At 34.1% G+C, this 24,690-nt stretch overlaps 1 protein-coding gene across 3 annotated transcripts in view; it reads right to left on the reverse strand.

Annotated features, from left to right (window-relative positions):
• Positions 1–24,690, reverse strand: part of STXBP5 (syntaxin binding protein 5) — a 199,214-nt gene that overhangs the window by 6,515 nt on the left and 168,009 nt on the right. For 2 of the 3 annotated variants that reach the window (XR_505382.1, XM_008074018.1), the window contains exons 20-25: positions 18,341–18,391; positions 11,735–11,974; positions 9,771–10,140; positions 9,304–9,469; positions 4,800–4,911; positions 1,391–1,611 (exon numbers count right to left, since the gene is read on the reverse strand). Coding sequence is in view for 2 of the 3 variants with exons in the window: in XM_008074018.1 (XP_008072209.1) it covers positions 1,391–1,611; positions 4,800–4,911; positions 9,304–9,469; positions 9,771–10,140; positions 11,735–11,974; positions 18,341–18,391 (1,160 nt within the window). In the remaining variant the exon portion in view is untranslated. The remainder of the gene's footprint in view (positions 1–1,390; positions 1,612–4,799; positions 4,912–9,303; positions 9,470–9,770; positions 10,141–11,734; positions 11,975–18,340; positions 18,392–24,690) is intronic. The other variant, XM_008074019.1, reaches the window with a different exon arrangement.

Consider the following 24,690-nt stretch of genomic DNA (forward strand, 5'->3'; position numbering starts at 1 on the left):
ACTTCAATGTAGTCTTCCTTAGACTCTCAAATATAGCTCAAAACCAACATTGGTACAAGGGAAAGATATGTTTGTTTGACACTGAGCTCTTTGCTAAGTATTTATAGTAAGAATATATTCTTTTTTTTTTTTTGAGTTGGTGTCTCTCTCGGTTGCCCAGACTGGAGTGCAGTGGCCGCTCCCGGCCACGGCAGCCTCGACCTGCTGGGCTCCGGCAATCCTTCCGCCTCAGCCTTCCGAGTAGCTGGAACTACAGGCGCATGCTACCACGCCCGGCTAATTTTTGATTTATTGTAGAGATGAGGTCTCGCTGCCCAGGCGGGTCTTGAACCCGCGGGTTCAGACAATCCACTTATATTCTTAAATTGACTGAAGTACTATATATGTATTAGCACACACCCAATCAGGTGCATAGTTATGACAACAAAAATCCTGACCTAGATTGAAGACCACTAGCCTATGTCTGAGGTACCTGTGGCCATAGTGCAAGTTCTCACAAATAATCTCTGAAACTCTTTGATGCCCTGGACAAGAATTTTCCAGGTCAAGTTACCTCTTCATGCATTCTAGGTTTCAGCATTCATGAGAAAGGAAGAGATGACTTTTGATTGAAAAATTTAAAAGGAGATCTATAAAAATAACATTAATATGGTTTCTTTAGATAGCAAACTCAAAATGTTCTCAAGGACTAGCACAGGAATTAGACATTTGAAGTAACCTAGTGCTAAGCATCAAGGAGAGGCAGGCTTGTGTATAACAAAAAAAAAAGTGTATTTTACTTAAAGGCTTTTAAATTCATCTTTTAAAGGCACTGTGTTGGCAAACAAAACATATATGTCAGACAACCAGTTAGGAATCCCTACTTTATAGTATCTGTTGCTGAGCTCCATCATGACTTCTCAGGTCTATGAAGATGAACTTATTGCAAAATGCATCTCTCTACCCCTCCATAGTAATTGGTCTACAAGACAGACTTAATATTGTTTATTTAAATAAAAATGTCAATTTTAGTTACTTAGATCCAGCTGTTAGAATCAAGTAGGCAAATTACGTCCTTCTCTAGGACAAAGTGGTAGCACTCTGGGGCATTACGGAAAATTAGCATTATTATTGCATTCCTAAATAAATATCTGCAACGCTACTGGTTTTGTTTACAAAGAGACTGAAGGTGAGCAGGCTCCTTCTAAATTCACAATTTCCAGTAAGGGACAGAGGTTATTGAGACATATTTCTATAATGGTTCCCTCTGGTGGCAAAAATCAGAAAGCTGCAATTGTACAAAGGCTATATGATTTTCATGTGTATAGAAATACAATAGCTATAAAAATACAGTAACTTTCATACTTGCTTTACCTAGGATCTTTTGTTTAAATATGTTTGATACACATACCTCATGAGCATGTTTAGAAAATGAATCTGCACTTGATAACATAGCTGCAGTTCTTTCTTCCAGGTCACTAAGTTTTTGTCCTCTTTCATCTAGTGCCAACCTGGCTCGTGCTAATTCACCAACGACTCCAGATGCCGCTCCTTTCACACCTTCAATGCCACCAGGGCCAGGGATATGCTGTGCAAGGCTCCTTGAGGCCTTTCCCGAGGATGATTCTCCAACTGAATGGATTTGATTAATGAAAGAGTAACTCAAAACATAAAAATTCTATTGATAAAAATTCTACTACATGATAGCATTAAAATACAGATTTTAGACTGAGTGGCAATATAATTAATACATGTTTTCCTTTACTATGATGGCTTAAATAATTTATTTTCAAATGCACACAGTAACCTTGTTTATTTTGAAACCAAGTTAATTAACTAAGTTATTATTATATTAATACAGTGCATGGCTGTTTTAATAATGTGTGCTTTTCAAACATGGAAAACGACAACAGACATTAAAATATTCTACTTTCTACTGGTTTATAGAGCAGAATTGGTACAAAAAGAGGGCTGATAATTCTTTGAAATGAATAATGAGTATACTGATACCAATGTACATAATAGTGAAAACTGCTCTAATGCATTTTCACTAGAAATAAATTAACTTAAAGATACTTAGCCTCAAATATATAGATATAAATTTAAATATACAGATTTAATTTTTAGTTTATTTACTGCACACTTCTTTCTTAAAAGTTTTTGTGTGAACATGTTTTCAATTTTCTTGGGTATATGCCTGGGAGTAAAATTGTTGGGTCATAACGTAACTCTATGTTTAACTTTTTGAGAAGCTATCAGATAGTTTTCCAAAGAGTTTGTACCACTTTACATTACTACCAGCAAGGTGTGATGGCTTCAATATCTCCACATCCTTGCCAATATTTCTTATTGTGCATCTTTTTTTTTTTTTAATTACAGTTATCCTACTAACTGAGAAGTGGTTTCACATTGTGAATTTGACTTGCATTTCCCTAATGACAAATGTAGGGTGCTTTGCATGTGCTTATTGGTCACTTTTCTATTTTCAATGGAGAAATGTCTATTCATATCCTTGATCTATTTTTAAATAGGTATATTTATCTTTCTATTATTGAGTTGTAAGAATTCTTTATATATTCTGGACGCCAGGCCTCATCAGACAGATATATGATTTGTAAATATTTTATCCTGTGTTTTGGGATCGTCTTTTCACTTACTCAATAGGATTTTTTTTGAAGAAAAAAGTTTTTAACTTTGATGAATTCCAATCTCTGTCCCCCTGCCCTGCTTTGGTTGCTTTCTTATTCAGGTGTTATATGAGAAACCGCTGCGTAATCCAATGTGACAAAGACCTATGCCTGTTGTCTTCTATGAGTTTTATAGTTTCAGCTCTTACACTGGGGTCTTTGATTCATTTTTAGTTAACTTTTGTTTATGGTGTGTTAGGGTCCAACTTCATTTTTTTTTTTTTTTACAGCCTGGTAACCAGTTGTCCCAAAATCACTTGCCAAAAAGACCATTCTTTCACCACTTAATGTTCTTGGTATCTTTGTAAAAAATCACTTGGTGATCAAAGCATGTACTTATTTCTGGATTCTCAATTCTATCCTATTGGTCTATTTATCTACTTTTATGCCACTACCACCCTGTCTTGATGACTATAACTTCATAGTAAGTTTTAAAATTGGCATGTGTGTCTTTCAGATTTATCTTCTCTTTCAATATTTTTTTAATGTGTGACTATTTTTAATTATTTGCATTTCATATAAACTTTAGGAACAGCTTGCTGCTTTCTGCAAAAAAAATCTGGGATTCTGATAGGGATTGTGTTAAATGTGTAGGTCAACCAGGGGAGTACTGCCATCCTGATGACGTTAAGTCCTCTAATCCATGAACGCATTAGCCCTAGCACAATTTAGTATCTCAGCCTATGGTAGACTAGCAATGTATTCCCCGGTATAAAAGTGTCCCAAATTGTCAGGCTCATCACTCTGAGTATCATTCCTCATGGATACTGTCCTTGAAAAGTCCTTACTATATCACTTGATTTTTGATGCTTTTAAGAATTAAAAAAAATATATGTTTTGGGGTTTTATGTAACTTTATAAATATTTCCTTAGTGAAAATATTCCAAATTATCAACCCCCATCGACCTGAAGAACAGGTTTCTTTCTTTTTTTTTTTGAGTTGGAGTTTCACTCCTTTGCCCAGGCTGAAGTGCAGTGGCATGCATGCTCACGGCCACCCCAGTGTCAAACTTCTGGGTTCCAGCGATCCTTCCGCCTCAGCCTTCCTAGTAGCTGAAACTACAGAGGTGCGCTACCACACCCGGCTATTTGTTATCTTTTGTTGTAGAGACGAGGTCTCACCAAGTTGCCTGGGCTGGTCTTGAACCCATAGACACAGGCAATCCACTTGCTTTGGCCTCTCAAAGTGCTGGAATTACAGGCTGAGCCACTGAGCCCGGCCTTCATTTTTTTAAAAACTAAATTAAAACATAGCTCAATCCTCTGGGAAAGCTTTAAAAATGAAATTGCCTTGCACTGCTGATTACTGCTATTTAATGTTACAGTTTTTCTAATAAACAAACATGACACCAAAATTCTAAAATATTTATTTTTATTTTATTTTTGCAAAAAAAAAAAAGAATTCAAAGATAGCAGCTCCCATTTGAAAGAAAAGTCAAGCATTCAGTGATTCATTAGTTCACTAAAGGACAAACTACTAATCTGTATCAATCATATTGATGGCAGACTTTGCTAATTTATTTATTTTAAGTTTTCAAGCAAAGTTTATTTAGAAAGTAAATGAGACAGAGAGAGAGAGAGAGAGAGAGAGAGAGAGAGAGAGAGAGAGAGACAGAGACACAGACACAGACAGAGACAGAGAGAGAGAGAGAGAGACAGAGAGAGAAGATACACCTCCCCAAGACAGGGGAGGGGGCCAAGGATCATACTTTGCTTATTTAAATAACTTCCGAGTACAATGAGAGTACTTTTGCAGGTTTTGTAAGACAGATTAAATGTTTAAGTAAAACTCATTCAAAGTTAAGATCATCATTTAAATTTAGGCAAGCATGGCATTAAAATAATGGTATTACATTTAATGAAAATAAAGTACTTTCTAAATTATTCATTTAAAATTGTGAATATTACTTTTTAGCCAGCTAAAGCTATTCTGATTTTGGTTCCCTAAGTAAATGTTTCCATGATTTGGAAAAGAGTGTCAGAAAATGATTATTGAATTTTGTTAAAACATAGATATGTTCATTATTGTGACAAAGAGAAATACGTGAACAAAATTCACACATATAAAAATTTATATGGTTTGAATGTTTCTGTTTTATAGGTATATTATCCAAATTAAATAAATCAACTTACATAGTTCTTCTCTATCAAGCGACTGTGCACCACCTCCAAATAACCCTTTAAAGAATCCTCTGTTTGGTGCTTCAGGTGTTTCTACAGGAGTGAAGAGTTCACCTAACATTTCCTTTAAAATAAAAAATTGTAATTGTTAAAATATTAGGGAAACTAAACTGTAATTTATAAAACCATCACTATAAACTCTTTCACTTAAGCTCATAACATTACCTGTTGAGACTCACAATTGATGAACATATTTCAAATGATCAGATACAGAATATACTGACTTATTCAAACAGTAAGTTTCTAAGCCTAAAATAAGTCTAACAAGCTGCTTGCTCTTTTCATTAGATTACTTTCTTTGCATTTTAGGCAAGGTAGGTATTTGTGCTTAAGACTGTAAGGAGATTCCAATTTTTAAGATAAAATTTTCATAAAAATCTCATAAATTGATAATTGGATTGATAAATAGGTCTTCTTACATTAGAAAAAATAAAAATTTCTGCTAGCAGGTTTAAATGTCAGGTGTAATAATGATAATATACCATTTTGGAATTATAACATTTAGCTGAATCAAAAAATTATTAGACACACCAACTTATTTTTTCATAAACACCAACTAGGAAGAGAATTATGTGAATATACAACTGGAATTTCAGAAATCTGGCAGGAAAGAATCATATTTTATGTAGTAGAATGAGCGTACATTTTGGAACTAGATAGAATTGGTTCTGAGTCTTACTTCTGCCTTTTACTAGCAGAAGAATCTTAGTCAAATTTGTCTGTCAAAGAAATGGTTTTATTAACTTTAAAAAGGGGAGATGATTATACTTGCCTCTCAGGAACATACTAGGATTAAAGATAATGAATATATAAAGTGTCAGGAGTAGACAGCAATGCTATATGTATAAAAATAGAAAAACTGTCACATAATTAGAGATGAAATAAATTAGAAAATATTTATTTATCCATATAGTAATATTATGAAGATATCTTTAAAGAAAGTTAAAAAGTAAATGTTTCTTAAAGAGCCTAGATTGTCTGCAATCTTAGTATTAAATTTTTGAGGAAAACATTAAATAACATTTATATGTATTTAAACAAGGATTTTAGCTATGATTAAATCTATTATTATTATTTTTTTTTTTTTTGAGTTGGAGTTTCACCCTGTCGCCCAGACTGGAGTGCAGTGGCTGCTCCCAGCCACCACAGCCTTGACCCACTGGGCTCTGGAGATCCTTCCACCTCAGCCTTCCAAGTAGCTGGAACTACAGGTGAGCGCTACCACATCAGGCTGATTTTTGATTTATTGTAGAGATGAGGTCTCGCCAAGTTGCCCAGGCAGGTCTCGAACCCGAGGGCTCAGGCAATCGACACACCTCAGCCTCCCAAAGGCGCGGGATTACAGGCTGAGCCACTGAACCTGGCTAAATCTATTATTTAGAATGATTACTGTCAATGCTGTTTATGAAATCTAAAATAGATCTGTATTTCCCATGATCTCCTTACATCTATTCATAGCAAACTTTATTTCTGAAAAAGTATCTGGGACTTTTCAATTAACCTAAAATATGAATATATAGAAAAAATATACTTGTTTGATTTTATTTTTATTTTTTATTTTTGAGTTGGAGTCTCACTCTGTCACCGCAGCCTCGACCCGCTGGACTCCAGCGATCCTTCCGCCTCAGCCTTCCAAGTAACTGGAACTACAGGTGCATGTACCACGTCCGGCTAGTTTTTGATTTATTGTAGAGATGAGGTCTTGCCAAGTAGCCCAAGTTGCCATGGGCTCAGGCAATCCACTCACCTCAGCCTCCCAAAGTGCTGGGATTACAGGCTGAGCCACCGAGCCCGGCTTGTTTGATTTTATACTTGGATATCATTTGTCTTACATGAGAGCTAACAAGATTAGGTGAAAAAATTTAGGACTAAATTCATGAATGGGTCAATATTTAGGATTTAGTTATCATTATAAACTCTGTATAGTGCATCAAATAATCACTGATTTTAATCACTTTGATTTAGAAAACCTATGTTGTAAAAATGTTGAGTCTGAAAAACAAGTATCTTCAGGATAAGCACAGCAATAAACTTCAAGCTGAATGTATAATATATATAATTAAAGCTATATAGCTCAACTGTCATCAATTTTTTATAGCGAGTGCTTTGGGTTTTGTTTATAAACTTTAGGTGCTCAGCAAAGTTATTAACTTAATTGTTTTAAAATGAATTAAATGTTATGCTCCACCTCTATGATTATAGCAAGTTTTATTTAAGGTTTACAAATGAATCAAAATAGTCAATTTGAAAAAATAACTTACTGTGAATTACTTTGTGTTTCACTCAACGTATAGTTAGAATAATGCTGTAAAAATAAACTTAATTATTTCAGCCTATAAACATACTTTTGACTAATTTGTCTTTTAATAATAAATAGTCCTGAATCCATTAATTTTTAAACAGCTTAAGGTCTAATCAACATATAAAAACTGGCACATATTTACAGTGCACAATTTGGTAAATTGAGCCGGGCTCGGTGGCTCAGCCTGTAATCCCGCGCCTTTGGGAGGCTGAGGTGAGTGGATTGCCTGAGCCCGCGGGTTCGAGACCCGCCTGGGCAGCAAGACCTCATCTCTACAATAAATCAAAAAAATCAGCCGGGCGTGGTAGCACATGCCTGTAATTACGGCTACTTGGAAGGCTGAGGCGGAAGGATCGCTGGAGCCCAGCAGGTCGAGGCTGCGGTGGCCGGGAGTGGCCACTGCACTCCAGTCTGGGTGACAGAGTGAGACTCCAACTCAAAAAACAAAACAAAACAATTTGGTAAATTTTGACTTATGGATATATCCATGAAATGAATACCAAAATCAAGATGTGAACATACTCATCACTCCCAAGTTTACTTGTGCACACCCTTTGCAAAAACTTCTCTCAGTTCTCCTCTATCCTCAGTCTCTAAGTAACTGCTTATCTGCTTCCTTTCACAATAGATTAATTTGAATTTTCTTGAGTTTTACAAAAACAGAATTACAAGATATGTACCCATTTTGCTTGGCTTCTTTCACTTAGCATAATTATTCTGAGATTCATCAATGTTGTTATATCCACAGTTCATTCCTTTTTATTGCCGAGTAGTATTCCACGATATGGATATACTCCAATTTGTTTATCCATTCATCTATTGAGGACATTTGGAGAGTTTCCAGTCTGGGACCATTACAAATATAGCATCTATGGATATACATTTCCTTTTCTTTTCTTTTCTTTTTTCTTTTTTTTTTTTTGAGTTGGAGTCTCACTCCATTGCCCAGGCTGGAGTGCAGTGGCACGTTCATGGCCACTCCAGCGTCCTGACCCTGGCAACAGGCATGGTTCTTGTTAACCCTCTATTTCAGATGATTCTTTCTCTGGTCAGAGAGCTCAGTCACATGTATGTGCTTATAGCACTTACTGAATACTCAGGGGACTCTGCAGCTTTCCAGGGTTCTCTCTCAGTAGCTCTTTCCTCTCTAATTTACTTAGTGTCCTCAGATTCTTGGTCCTGCCTCCCCAACCTGGGGATACCAGGATTGCCTCAGTACCTTCTCTCCATCTCACCTGAAAACTCTATTAAGCATGTTATATACACTCTCTCATTTAGTCCTTACCATATCCTCGGAGATAGGTATTATTTTTATCCTAATTGTAAAGCTAATGCTTAGAGACATTAAGCATTATTTGTCTAAGGCCACATAATTATGTAGTTAGCAAGGCTGAACTTGAATTCAGTCTTCTTGACTCTATAACTCATGTTCTAAAAACAATAAGACACAAATTCAGATTTACAAATGAGTAACGTAGGGTTAATTGCAAAAACTTTCATTATTGAGTTCCTTTAGATACCAGTATCCTCTGAATATTAAATTGTGAATCAATATTTTAGCTCAATATGTCAAAAGCAATTTTATTTTAGAAGTTAAAGTTAAGTTGATCATTTCCTAATGATCAACAATCACATAAGGCACTCAGACACTAAAAAAGAGACAGTTCTGTATTTAAATAATTTGTTTATAGTATCTCAAAAATAGATTAAACATCAGGGGAAAACTATCATTATTTTTTTCTTCTGTGTGTAAGTATACTTATGAATACAGAGTATAGGATCACACAATTTTCCCTAAAACAGATACAATTATTTCTACATTAACACACTTCTTTAAAAGGGACTTGTGTGTGGTATAACAGATATCTGTTATATGATATAAAATACATGTAACATTTCATATTTCTTTGTCATTACTGGAAAGACAAATATGAATCAATAAGATGAAATTGCTCTTATAACAAAAGTCTGATGAAGACGCTCTTAACCATGAAAGTTTGTTTCAAAGTATGCTCTCTGAACATCTAATTAAAAGGCCTTGAATTTTCCCATGTAGGCTCATTTGCACACTTTTGTGAAATTAAGGAACAGACAGGATAAGGGTCCTTAGAGAATAATCTCTGAAGAAATTATAATGTTATTTTTGTTATTTACCTGAAGATTTTCACAGGTTTCTTGACTATAAGTCAGTCTCTGGATTTCTGTAGGTGAAACGAGATATAATGCTTGTCCATTGTTGGTGAAGCAGAACGTTCTGGCTATTCGCATATTGGTAAGGGGCAAGTAATACACATCTAATAGAGGCCTTAAACTTGGCAAACTTGAGAAAAAAATTAAAAACTTTGTTAATAATAATGTCAATTTTAGTCATGAACATATTATTTAAGTTAAAAATGGCAGAAACCTTATAAATCTTATGATTTAGTTTAGCTTATATACTTGAGTGGGATATAAAAATGATTTATATTCTTCATATACTTGCTCAGTATTAACTGAGTAAAAACAAATTCTCAGTGTATATGACAATACTCAAAAATAGCATTTCTTTCAAACAATATATAATTCTGTAATATGAATTGAGGGAAGAAATGTTATATCTGTGTTTTAAAAAAAACTCTTACCTAAAAGTCATTATATGTCCATTGGCACAGAAACAAGCAAGGCAGATACTGTTACTCAATGCTACAATATCTCCACGAAGCACAAATGAAGTCTCTGTAATGTTTTGCTTATATGCACAGTTCTGGGTTGGCAGTGAGATTACTTTTGCTTGCTTTTCAGAACATATCACTGCATACTGGTTTTCACTAATTTCCTGAGAAGAAGAGGGAGATATGGAGACAGGTCGACGTTTCTTTAATTTCTCTTTTTCATCTTTTTCTTCAGGAACATTGTGTTCTCTCCAGGGTTCATATGCAGGTGGCATTAAGCAGCCTGTGGTATCCAGAAATGCCATTCTCAAGATTGCACCTTTTAACCTCAATATAGTACCTGAAATATAGACGTCTAGTAAGTAACAGAAATATTTTAATCCACAGAATAAATATGGTGATTCCAACTTTGACATATATGAGAGGAGACCCAAAAAAACCCCAGAATTATTTTTTGGAGGGTGGGTGCAGTACACGCTTCCCCTACCTAGATAAGTGTTCTAGGAACCCATTGGTATCAGTGTACCAGCTAGCATTGTGTGAGAAGCTGTGTTTGGCTTAAGTGAATTTTTTTTTGAGATTCTTTCAACGTGTTTTTGCATTTCATGACGGATGATTTATGAGTGCACCTGCCCAGATGGTGCTGAATGTTCAGTTTTTGACCAAAAACGACATGACCCCCATGCCCTACCCTCCCTATTCACCTGCTCTTGCCCCAAGCAACTTTTTTTTTTGTTTCCCCAGATGAAAAAAGTCCTCAAAAGGAAAAAGTCTTTCAGATGTGGCAGAAGTGAAACAAGCAAACCAATAAACAAACAAACAGCTGCAAAAGCACTTTTAAAAGGCATCAAAATTGACAAGTTCAAAAACTGTTTTGAGGGGTGGAAAAAGTGTCTCAATAGGTGTACTTTACCAATCAGGGAGTATTTTGAAAGTGACTGAAGTTTAAACATATAAGAGTAAATACAGAATTTTTTACAAATAAATTCTGACTTTTTTGGGGTCTCCCCTTGTAATAGACACTCAAATATATGCTGAATGCATACTGAACTGAAAACTGCACACTGGCTTATTGACAGGATTCAAACTTCAAGCATTATATTTATGAGTCTGGAAAAAGATATCAACATTATCCACCCCAAACAAATAGATGCCACCAACTGATCACTCACAATTAAATTACATATGATAAATTTTGTAAACATTTATCTGGCTTTTAGATGAATAAACAAATGATACAATGGGATATATGAACTATAATCTCAGATTTCACACTTAGAGATTAAAAATAGCCAAGTTTAGAATGTTTAAAATTACACTTCCCTGTTCTTCTCTAAACATATATCATTATTTTGCTTGTGAAACATGATATTTTGAGGTATTAGGAATACATTACTATAACAACTTTTTTTTTTTTTGAGTTGAAGTCTCACTCTGTCGCCCAGACTGGAGTGAAGTGGCCGCTCCCAGCCACCACAGCCTCAACCTGCTGGGCTCCGGCGATCCTTCCGCCTCAGCATTCCGAGTAGCCGGAATTACAGGCATGTACTACCATGCCCGGTTGATTTTTTGATTTATTGTAGAGATGAGGTCTCGCTGCCCAGGCGGGTCTCGAACCCGCGGGCTCAAGCAATCCTCTCACCTCAGCCTCCCAAAGGCGCGGGATTACAGGCTGAGCCACCGAGCCCGGCATAACAACCTTTTAAGAACTTTTCCTATGTAGTATTTAACAAATGATCCCCGAATGGCTATATAAATAAACAATATTCTGAAATCTTGTTCTGTGTATTCCTTCACTGAAAACACAGGGCTGTCTCTGTCCCCATTTCCTTTACATTTTAGAATTCTTAGGACAATTCAAGAAGGAAAAGCAAAAAATTCTATTAAATTATTAAATCACAGTAACTCTAAGTGCAGCACCAGAGCATACTTACCACTTGGAGAAACAATTACTGGCTGAAGAAGTCTTTGTTCTCCCCCTGGGGGAAGGTTCAGTGCAATGACAAGCACTGTTCCTAGTGTTGTTCCAACCCATAGACAAGGGGAAGGGGATGAATCTGTCTTTCGAGTAAATGTTTCACAGAAATGAAGAGCAGAGATTGCTTCTCGGGATTCTTTGTCAATGCTCGTTACACTTGAACTCCGTGATCGGCTGAAGGAATTATCCTTTACATCTGAAATGGTTTAAAATGTTGAGAGACAGCTCAAGTACTAAAATATCACATTTTGGGGGGGTATAAATTTGGTCCAATAGTTAATCGGCAAAAAGACAAAATCGAAAGCATATTTAACTTCCTTCTGGTTGATCCTTGAACAACGTGGGTTTGAAATGCACCAGTCCACTTACACACAGATTTTCTAGCACCTCCCCAACCAGAGAAAGCACAGCAAGACCAACCCATCCTCTTCCTCCTCGGCCTAGTCACATCAAGATGAGGACAAAGAACTTTATGATGATTCACTTCCACTTAATGAATAGTAAATACATTTTATCTTCCTCACAATTGTCTTAATAACACTTTCTTTATCTTCCTTATAACTGTCTTAATATTTTTTTCTAGCTTACTTTATTTTATGAATACAGTATATAACACATACACCATATATGTTAATCCGCTGTTTCTGTTATTGTTAAGGCTTCCGATCAACAACAGGTTTTTAGTAGTTCAGTCTGAGGGGGGTCATACTTATACACAGAATTTTGACTCTGTAGAGGGTAGAGAGTTGGTGCCCTTAACCCTGCATATTTTTCAAGGGTGAACTGTAATTGAAAAGAAAAACAATGCACTTTTATGCTAATCATTGTTTTCCTTTTGCTTAAACATAAAATACAAACGAACAAATCCACACTTCTCAGAAATGAGCTGGGTGCATCCCAATGAATTTTTGTATATGCCACCCTCGGTATCCTGACTGCTTTTCTAATCTTAGCCCTTAGTACCTTCTTTCTCATGGTGTGGTGTCTTCCTTTGGTAATATGATTCATGACTAGGTAGAGCCAGACAAGTACGGATCTTTTTAATTTTCTTCAACTAAAAAATTCATTTAGAAGTATTCTGACTCTATCTTCAAATTTACTTCAAATGTAAATGTTTTATTATAATATTATTTATTATAAGTAATGTTTATTTTTTTCAAATCTGCCCATATGGAAACCTTTAATCAATAAAAATTTAGCTTTTTTCCATTTTTCTTGAATGCCATTTTAGTTGTAATTAACACACATCCAAGGTATTTTCATCAAAATGTCTAACTCTTATCTGGTTCATATTCTGTCTCTAATTACAGTGATATTTTAAGATTACACTAATAACCTCCTCTCATCTTCAGCTCCCTTCTCTGTGGCTAATCCCAAATCTGTCTCAATCCCTAAGCTTTTTTTCTCTTAGAACTACATTTCCAAATATTTGTTGGCCATTTTTCCTGCTATGACTCACTATGCAAAACCAAAACACACTGTTTCAGCTTAAACACTAAATTCTTCTAATGATACAATTTATATTGACACTCTCATTCTTGTAGTGAACAGCATTCAGATGAACCATAATTTGGATTCTTCCCTTGCATTTTACCTATACGCTTGATGTGATGCCAAGCCCCATGATAGTTTATTGCAACATTTTGTTTCCTTCTTTCCATTAACAATCTACTTCCATTACCCTAAGTCCAGGCTTTTGTCACCATTTACTTAGGAAAATTCCCAAATGATTTCCCCACCTTTGGCATCTCACTGTTAACACAATTCAATTAAGTTTTATAAGGTATAGTTATAATTCTGTCACTTCAATTTTAAAAAATTCTCAGTAGCTCCTCTTTATCTATTTAATCATGGTTATAATCTTATGCAAGTTTTTAATACTTTTCACAAAATATCTTTAACCTACCCCTTGGCCTTTATCTCCCAATGCTGTCCTGCTTCAGTTCATTGTGGGAAATAAATTCAGCCATTTGATTTTCTCCAAACATAACACTTACCTACTTTTAGGCTTTTGCTTGTGAATTTCTGACTGGTGTCCCTGCATCAGTCCTTTTTTGACCTATCAAGATTATGCTTATTTCCCATCTCAGGTATGGTCGTCTTCCTGAAGTTGCTCCTGGTTTCTGCAACCTCACATCGTTTCCCTCTCTTTTGAATCCTTATGGTGTTGTATCACTCCATGGCACTTACAGCACATTTGTTCTGTAGCTATTTCTGACTTAGTTTCATATCCAGCTCTAAAGTGACCCCAAGTACCCTGAGTGCAAGGATTATGTTGTTTTGATACCCTGCAGAATTTAGCACAGTGCCTTGCATGTAAAAGGTACTCAATAAACACTTGCTGAAGACAGATATATAGTTGAGAATATCTAAACCAATGTTTTTGCTGTATTGTTAGGATATATTACAATTCCCGTAGTTTCTACTGTTCACATCTAATAAATAACTCCTCAAATTATAAGCTTTCAATGCCAATGTGAGAGGAATGACTCTTCAGAATGTTATGAAAAATGAAACATGTTCATGTTTTCTAAGTTGTATTTGATTAAACAAAAAAGGAATAACACCAAATCCTAGTAATTCCCCCAAAAGCTTTTTACAATCAAATTTAGATTCATAAATTGAAAATATTTCCTTAAGTAATAACTATATGCAACTTAATTTTAATTATGGCTAGCCCCTGAAAACAATATGGGTCGTTTTTAATTGCAGTTTCTTTCTTTTTTTTTTCTGATTACCATGGCAAACACTTTATTTTTTATTTTTATTTTTTTTTTAGAAAGCAGGATTTATTGAGAGGACAGAAAAGCTCCGACAGTGGGAGGGGACCCGAGGGGGTTGCCCTGACTGTAGTTTCTAAAAATGTCTTTCTTTTGCCTGAAGTTGCATCTCCTGTTATAAATTATGGTAGACAAAAACTACTTACTATAAATGAAACAACTTTCCATAATCAATACCTCATTATTGGATGTTTGTAATAAGATATTTATTATAAATATTTACTAACTCTTTAAAGTTTTTAAAGTTATTTTCATAAACTATGAAACAATTTTTAAAAATTGCCAAAGACAAACACATGTGTTACTTAAATAAACCATACACATATAAGGTAAATGGGCATTATATTTTCAGTTGTGACCAATTGATAACAATAGAAAACAATGATATAATAAAAGTTGACAATATCAATTATCCTGTGGAAAAAAACTCTCATAACTATTAAAATTACAATAGGTGATCCACAACAATTTATATTTTAAATGTTAATTCATAGTTTAAATAAGCAATATTTTAATTTAATGGACTAATTTAACTATATAAAATTCATAAGCTACAATTATATTTTTATTATGACTTATCTGTAAAATTGTATTAGAAAAAAACTCCAAGACTACATCAATATAAAAAATAGAGTTAGAATCAAGTTTGAGACTGATAGAGATAGGTTGCTTATTTTATTTTCTGCTTAGAACTGTTTAAAAATAACTCAAAACTTTCAGCACTTCATAAATTACAATTTCTACTTATTACTATTAAGTTAGACATTGTGGGTCTCTGTGGGTTGATTTTTACAAATTGGGCAAGCTAAACAAATGGAATAGAAAGTTTAATTTTAGTAGTTCTAATAATAAAAAAATGAAAAATAACTACTGTTAAACAGGACCTACCATGTGCCAGGCACTAGCATAATATATTTATCATCTGATTTAATCCACATAACCACCTTGGAAAGTATTATTATCACAGTTTAACAAATAATTAAATAGAGGCTCAGAGAGGTTAAGTGACTTTTCCAGAATACCAGGCTAGTATATGGTAGAGTCAGCATTTATGCCCATATCCAAGTCTAAAACACTGTTAGGCAACTTCAGACAGCCATATCACCAATATCATAGAGCTAGAGTTGGAAGGTTATGGTTATTATTGAGCATTAAAGTTTAGTCTTTAGATGCCATAAAAGAGGAGTATGTGCTCTTTCTCGCAGATCTAAACTCAGATAAAATTTGTCATTAACGTCTCCACCCAGTTCTAGCTGACACAATCATGTCATAAAATCATTGCTCTCATGCTACTCTCTGGATACCTTAAACATTCTATTTTTATATATCACTCTCTCCTCCCTACACAGAGCCAAATGCAGTGAACATTTATATTCCCAAATCAAATTACAATGCCATGGGATGAATTAGCTCAGGGTCAAAATTAGGTCAAGAAACGAACTCACCTCAAGGTATGTAATAGTTTGATGTTTGCCTCCTAAGGCTAAGACTTGAAAAGTAACATCAAAACTGTAACAATACCACCCATAGTTCCTGACTAACAGGTCATGGAATACAAGACGGACAAGCTATAGTGAAAGTGCAGTGCAGCACAATTTCCTCATGAGCAAAAATGAATTCTACTCACAGAAGCTTCCAGGGCTGCAGGATAGTTCAACAGCGTCAGCTGCTTTACTAGTGTCAGGACCTATCAATACAGTTGAGTTTTTCCCTAATGCCTCCATAACCAACATAAAGAAATTAGCACCCAAGAATCTCCAACAGAAAAAAAAAAAATAGTTCAACAGCACAATGACTGGAGAGAAATTACTTAGGAATCGAAACACAGGAATACTAAAGGTATTTATTAGTCAAAGTTATAATTGGCTTAGGGCGGTAAAATACATGAGCACACTAGCTAAACCATAAACTTAACAAGGAAGACCTATAAAAGCATGGAGTACACACTCTGACTGAATAACATAAGATTTATAAATGTATTTTAAAAAATTGGTTATGATATTTTCATAACTTCAAAAGTAATTCTACATGTGTTTACTCAGATTTTTAAGATGCTAAAAGACACAAAGCCAGTTTTACTAGTAGTAATTAATGTTATTGAAATCATGGGCCAATTTGAGTCTGATGAAAACGCTGGATCCTCTTATAGGAAAAAAATGCACAATGTAAGCCTAAAATAAATTTGGGTTCAAATTATGTCTTTTATTTTTTTGTGTGTGAAAATAATAATGACCTTTTCAAAACATATGCTATCCTATATTTGGATTAATTATTGTTTGTTTACACTAGTGACATTATCAAATTCTGTTGATATAATGTATGAGAGGGCTGAGATATATTCGTTTGGTTTTCTTAAATTTGTATTACAGTTGCTTTAAATTTAAAAGCAGTTCTACTAAATTACTTTTCCTATGAATGAAATATTCTATTGATGACAGTGAAATACGTTACATGCCTATTCACTCATAATCACATGCTTTCTTTCAGTATAACTAAAGTGAGAATATGATTTGGAAATGCTAAAATTGTATGTTTAAACAAACATTTAAGTTTGTATTCTATGTTAAAGGAAAAAAATAGGGAATCTAGAGAATAAATAGTGAGGTAAGGGCAGTAGGCCAATACCAGAGAGAAAATCTAGTTATCTCTAAGGTAGAAGTGAGTAAAAATCATTCTTAAGCAGTCATACTTCTTATCCAGCTAAAGGCAAAAAAAAAAAAACCAAACAAAAAAACCCTGAAATTGAAAAAACACACAAACATGAGTTTAAAAAGAAAGCCTGCTTTTTATATATTATATGAAAACTTATTTTTATCATCATTGAAATGTTATTTGTCCCTATATGATATGAAGGAGCTGTTTTGAGCAGGACATGAAGTAAAATTATTGACTGAATATATTTACCCTGCGTTCACAATAAATGAGTTGCATAGAAGGTGCTTTGGAAGAAAACACATTTTCCAATTTATCACCAAAAATTCAGTAGGGATGATTTTGATGAGAGATTCACTATAATTTAGAGAATGAATTACTCATTTTTAAAATATTAAATTAGTAGAAAAATAATTTTACAGATTACAGTTCAAAATAGGTTTTCAGATGGCTAGTTGGGATATAGCCACTTTTAATAAAAATCATTCTAAAATTGCACAAATTTAATCTTATGTTAAATTCTGTTGATATAAAGTTTGAGAAGGCTGAGAAAATATACTCCTTTGGCCTTCTTAAATTTGTATTACAATTGCTTTTTATAATTTACATATAGCATTTTAAAGATTATTCCACAAGCTGTTGAATATATATATATATATATATATATATATATTTATTTATTTATTTATTTATTTATTTTTTGAGTTGGAGTTTCACTCTATTGCCCAGACTCGAGTGCAAGAGCACACTCCTGGTCACAGTGGCCTTGACCTGCTGGGCTCTGGCGATCCTTCCACCTCAGCATTCCAAGTATCCGGAACTACAGGCGTGAGCTACCACGCCCGGCTAATTTATTTTTATTTATTGTAGAGACGAGGTCTCACCAAGTTGCCCGGGTGGGTCTTGAACCCACGGGTTCAGGCAATCCACTCGCCTCAACCTCCCAAAGTGCTGGGATTACAGGTTGAGCCACCGAGCCCGGCCAAGATGTTTAATCTTTAAACATCTTAGTCATTTTAAACTTACTTTCCAATGAAAATCTAGTTTACAGTAATTTTAAATATTCTGATTTCTGACTTCCCATTACAGGGTTTAATTGCTTTGAATATTCATTCATTTCTTTTACTTACCTAGATCAGGCTTTAGGTCAGTAGGCAAACTTAACTTTCTTGACATCTTTGCTGAAAAATAAAACATATTTTTTAAACTCTGAAGAATATTTGATTCATACTTATTGCCTGATTTTCAAGATAGAAGTGAATACTTTAATTACTAAATCTAGAAGCTAGAATAATTAAAATATGAGTAATAGTATTAGGAGTAGAAAGTAAATCTTACTCTCAACTTTTAAAAACTTTGTACTTACTTGATATATCTTTTTTGTACTTAAAACTCTGACTTTAAGAAATCCTTTTCAATCCTAATTTTTAATTATTTCTAGGTTCACAGAAAAGGATTAGGCTTTTCTTAGAGAAGATAAGTCATTTCTCAGAAGAAAGGTGTTGTGGATAAGGATAATAGAGACATAAGTTAGGGTAAGAGATATAAACTCTTTCCAGTTCATCTTCATAGCTATTGAACTCATTAATTTTTAAGGTTAATTTTCAAATTATAAGCCAAATCTATATTAACAATCAAATTTAGGTATTTGATTATATCATAAAATAACTGACTCAACCATTACCTGATATAAGTTAACCCTTCTATTTACATTGTAGTAAAAAACAAAATGCTAAAGTTATGATATCTGTATAATATGTAAAACAAAAAAGCTAATGCATAAACTTACTGAAATTCACTTTCCATCCTCAAAATCAGTCATTGCTTTAATCTAGAAAGTGATTTGAAGTTAGGAGTTGTTCAACTATATATTATGTTAGTGAGTGCATGCGTAACAGAATAGTGAGTACTTCCTATGTGAAACTGTGAAAAAGTATGTTTGTTAATACATGAATGCATATACTAGGTTAAACTTTGGACTGTTAGGAGATATTTAAAGCACAGACCCTGCTAGTCCATAAGGGCGCCATGTAAACAAAGAGAAATCCAGTCATAGTACAAAACTTCCACATCTAAAAAAATGACAAATCCAGTGTTAGGAAAAAGGCATTAGGTGGGCTGGGAAAGGAAAAGGGAGGGAAGGAATCAAGTTTTTACCTCTAAGCTTCATTAACCTAATTAGTATTCTTTAACAAATAACAATGGGTCAAATTTAGGAATTAGTCATCCTATTTTCACTGACCTAATACAATTTCAGTTAAAAGATAAAAGGTAATAATACAAACCTTAAATAGCAAAATAAAATCTGTACTTGATCTTAACATACATGGTTACTGTTATGTTGGATATCCAATATCCTTAAATGAGAAGATATTATACCCCTAAACAGTTCTTTAAAAGGCAATATTAAATACTATGAAAAAACTTAGAGGTTTTCATAAAATCTATACATACAATGTATAGACCTTGTTAAAATGCACATTCTGGCTCCAAGACTAGGGCTTACAAGACATTTCCAACATGTCTCCTATGAGCTGCTGATACAAGGTCCTTAGACAGTAAGCAACTTCCAGGTAGTAACCAAGACAAATCTGTGAAACCAAATACGTATATATAGTTAAGTCCACCAAAAATATTTCTTGAATAAGTTTCAATGTCCAGCTTGTAAAATCTGGAAGTGTAAAGTATAGTGATTAGGACTGGGTTTGGATTCAGACCAAATCTAGGTTCAAATCCACTTTTACTAACTACAAGTTATATAAATGTAGCAATCACTTTGTCCCTCTAAACCTCAAATTTCCTTATCTGTAATATGAGGATAGATAGCTGTGAGGATTATATACGATGATGTAAGCAAATAATTGAGCATAATAACTGGCATATGGTGTGGTTAAATATTATTAATAATACAATAAAATACGAATTTTTAAATAAACTATAAAACACTGTACAGATGTGTTATTACTGTACTTAAAAACAACCTAACCTTCATTCTAATTCTATGGTGATAGTCTAAGTAACTAAAATAAGCAAAATAAAAAAACCTTAGGACAAAAGTATGTCATGGTATACACCACTATAAACTTAACCATTCATTTCTAAAAACTGAAAACAATATAAAGTTAAATATAAGAGAAAAATAACTTGAAAAATTTACAAGATATAAGTAACAAGTTTATTCTTTTAAAATTAGTTTTCAATTAAAATGTTATACAAATATTTTATAAATTAGAAATATTTTTGTTGCTTTCATTAACTATACATATATTTCTGCTAAAAAATTTTACTAGCACTACATTTCCTTTTGAATTTTATAAACATATGTTTTTGATCTTCCTTAGTACTTACACTAGAATTTTATATAGCCTTAAATATTTTTTAAAATTTAAGTTACTTTCTCTCATAGAAGAAGTTTTGGTTTAAAATTTTTTAATTTCTTTTTTATGTTAATATACTGAATACAATGAATCAGCTTACAAGCAATTCTTCAGTTGGTTTAATTTCAACATTTTAGTAATATTGAAGTTAAAGTTACACATAAAATGATTAGGAAGATTTTTTTTGAATATAGTGACTTTACTATGTATTTCACAAAAATTTTAGCTATGTAGTTTAATTATTACTTCCAGGAAAACTTTACAATTGAATATTCAACCTGGACTCCAACTTAACCACAGTGCTCTAATGACAGATATTTAGCCAAATTGCTGTTATATTTTGATATAGTTTTAAGCAATCTCCTAGAGTATAGAACTTGAAATGTCAGTTTACATCAGAAGATTAACCTTTGCTATTTTGTGTCAATTCTAGCTATTAAGTAATATTTAAAGATACAAAATTAAGAGTTTCAAAGAGTAGAGAAAAACTTGTTTTATATACAGGGCATGAACTTGAACAAAATGATATTTATTCATTTATTAATACTTACTGGACATGTTAGCAATGTGACAGCGGACAGGAATATACTTTCTGACCCCCATGAGCTCACAGTTAATTAGAAGAAATAATTACAATGCACTGTAGTGAGTACTAGTCACAGAGGCAAGCACCAGGTGTTGACTGCAGTGCACTGGATTTTTGCCTATTTAGTCTGGAACACTTACTTAAGACTGTGGGATATGGAGATAAAGCCACCAAGAGACTTGTATATTTTCACAAAACAGAATGTTCTCATCTTTCTTTTTTTGATTAATAATATATTTTCTTTTGATGTAAAATTTATATACAAATGCACAAACTTAAAAGGTATCATCACTGAATTTTGACAATATACACCTGTGTAACTCGAACCTGTGGCAAAATGAGAACATTACCATTAACCCCAAAAAGTTCACATGCTGCTCCCCAATCAATCCCTGTCCCAATCCTAGAAATAACCACAGCATTAAGCTTTTTCACCTTAGATGAGTTTTGCCTGTTCTACAACTTCATATTTATGAAATCACAATATAAACTCTTGTATAAGGTGTCTTTCACTCAGAATGCTTTGTAAAGCTTCTTCCTCAAAATAGTTTAAAGCTAATGTTCTTTTTTTCAATGCACAGAATGAGAGTTTTAAAAAAGATAGTCTCTTATTTAACAGATTCAGAAGTCATATCAGATTTGTTGTTCTTACTGTTTACTATGCATTTGTATTCTTTAAGTTTTTTGAATTAAGTGTTTATATACAGTAAATTTGGAAAAAAATAAACAGAAAAAAGGTCACCATTAATGTCCATAGTCAGAAGCAACATACTTGCATATCTCCTGCCAGTTACTTTCTAAAATTTTTCTTTATATAGTTGAGATTGACTATAATATACATCTGTATCTGGCTTTTTTCACTATTAAAATAAGCATTTTCTTACATCATTAGCTGTTAGTATATTTTAATGGCTATTTACATGGACACTAACAAACCAGTTAGGTGTTTTCCAGTTTTTCAATATACACAATAAAATGTATACATAAATATTTGCATACATTTTGGATTTCCAAAATCACACAGAAGAATTAATGCCAGTACAACTCCCCTAACACCTAAGATGCTCCAAAGTATGTCTTTAAGTAGTATTTTTTAAAAGGTATAAAAGTATAACACTTTACACATTTCTGCTTAGATGAAAAGTAAGAAAAACATGAATAACTTTGGAAAGACGGTGACGTGCTAGATCATAACTATACCCCCCCAAAACTTAAAAAGTTGCTCCATTTGTACTGAGTATAGCTAAGAAATCTGAAGCCAGACTTATTATCCTCTCCCTCTGAATGTTAACTTGTCTATTTTACAAGGAAACTTTTGGTGTGCAGGGGGAGGACAGGAAGAAGGAAGGGGAAGAAGGAAGGGGAGGGAGGAATGGAAAGGATTTATTTATTTATTTATTTATTTATTTTATTTTTTTGACATGGGAGTCTCACTCTGTTGCCCAGACTGGAGTGAAGTGACATGGGAGTCTCACTCTGTTGCCCAGACTGGAGTGAAGTGGCCGCTCCTGGCCACCGCAGCCTTGACCTGCAGGGCTCCGGCGATCCTTCCGTCTCAGCCTTCCGAGTAGCCGGAATTAGAGGCATGCGCTACCACGCCAGGCTGATTTTTTGATTTATTGTAGAGACGAGGTCTCACTGCCCAGGCGGGTCTGGAACCCACGGGCACAGACAATCCACTCACCTCAGCCTCCCAAAGGTGTAGGATTACAGGCTGAGTCACCAAGCCCGGCTAAGGATTTATTTTTTATTTTTTTATTTCTGAGTTGGAGTCTCACTCTGTCGCCCAGGCTGGAGTGCAGTGAGTGTCCCCGGCCACTGCAGCCTCGACCTACTGGGTTCTGGCGATCCTTTCGCCTCAGCCTTCCACGTAGCCGGAATTACAGGGACGCACTACCATGCCCGGTTGATTTTTTTGATTTATTGTAGAGATGAGGTCTTGCCAAGTTGCTCAGGCGGGTCTCGAACCCGCAGGCTCAGGCAATCCACTCACCTCAGCCTCCCAAAGTTCAGGATTACAGGCTGAGCCACCGAGCCCGGCTGGAAAGGATTTAAATACTAGAATGCATCTGTAATGGCCTGCCTTTTCTTGAATGAAGAGGCACTACCTGGAGATTTGCTAACTGACAGGCAAGAGAACTGTGCAGTATCTAGCAAGGATTTTTTCTGAGTGGCACTGCTGACTTGGTGTGTGATCCCCTACCTTTAACTGCCTTCTACTGAAACTGAATGGTCATGTTTTTCTTTGATTTCATTGATACTTTAGTGTAAAGTTGGGAAATCTCAAGAACCATTTGTTAGCAAAACATACTGTTCCTGCTAACATTTAAATTTTAGAAATTGCTTTTGTAATAATGATTCATTCTCGTAAATAATTCAAACAATGCAGAAAAGTACACATTAAAAAAATCATCCAATAACCCACTAATCAGAAATAATCATCAAGATTTGTTGACTATCTTTCTAACATATTTCTTTGTATACAGACATATGGCCACTAATCAACTATTTGAAGAAAATGTGATGCTATATGCTTAAATATAATAAATATTTACATTAAATCTAACTAAAGTAAAACTAAAGGAACTACTAAACTTACAACTTTTTAAAACTGTAAATCATTTCTTAAAAACTCTAAGGATAAGAAAATGCATTACGGAAAACATTCAGAGGTCGAAATAATTTTTACACTTATGTTTAATATTAGACAGTAAAGAATGGCTCTCAACTATGACAGATCAGGAAAGTAGCCTTCTCTCCCTTCCATGAGCAAACATTACTTCTTGATTTGTTACACTGTTTTTACAGTTACAAGTTTTAAAACACTTATGTTGTATTATAATTCTAATTTGCACAAAAGTTTAGTGTTGGCTATATTTAAACATATATAAACATTTATAAACTGACATAAATTTTTTTAAACTAAAATTTCTCCATTTGTTGGGTTATTTTTTGTACTTTGTGTAAATTTCATCATGAGGTAGTTTTCATCATGAGATTATTTTTTGTACTTAATTGTGTAAATTTCATCATGAGGTAATTAGTGCTATGTCCCTCGGTTTCTTTCATGGTTAGAAATGTCTGCCTGTTGTCTTCATACCTCAAAATTATTTATCTGTTAACCTCTACTGTTTATCTGTTTTCTCTTTCATTGACATCTGCTTTTAGTTATTTCATTCCTTCTGGAAATTTGCTGTTTAATCTGCCCTTCATTTTTAACTTAAGATGTAGACTTCAGATCACTGGTTTAAAACAATTCTTTATTTTCTAACATAAGCATTTAAAGAGGATATCCCAGGACCTGGCTTGAATACCACACAGACTTCTAGGGCTTCTTCTTGGAGCAGTTCCTTCCTCTCCCGCGCCCTGCTTCACAAATTCCAGTCATGTCAGCATCCCAGAAATCCAAATTCTGCCTCCTTAGCCTAGTGAGACTACAGTTCTTCTAGGGCTCTATGTACTTGTGCTGCAAGAGGAAAGTGCTCTGTGGCAGAAACCTGGGAAACTGTGGTGCTCA

The sequence above is a fragment of the Carlito syrichta genome, unplaced genomic scaffold (genome assembly GCF_000164805.1).
Source record: "Carlito syrichta isolate Samal-C Ts95f unplaced genomic scaffold, Tarsius_syrichta-2.0.1 Scaffold316274, whole genome shotgun sequence".
Lineage (NCBI taxonomy): Eukaryota > Metazoa > Chordata > Mammalia > Primates > Tarsiidae > Carlito > Carlito syrichta.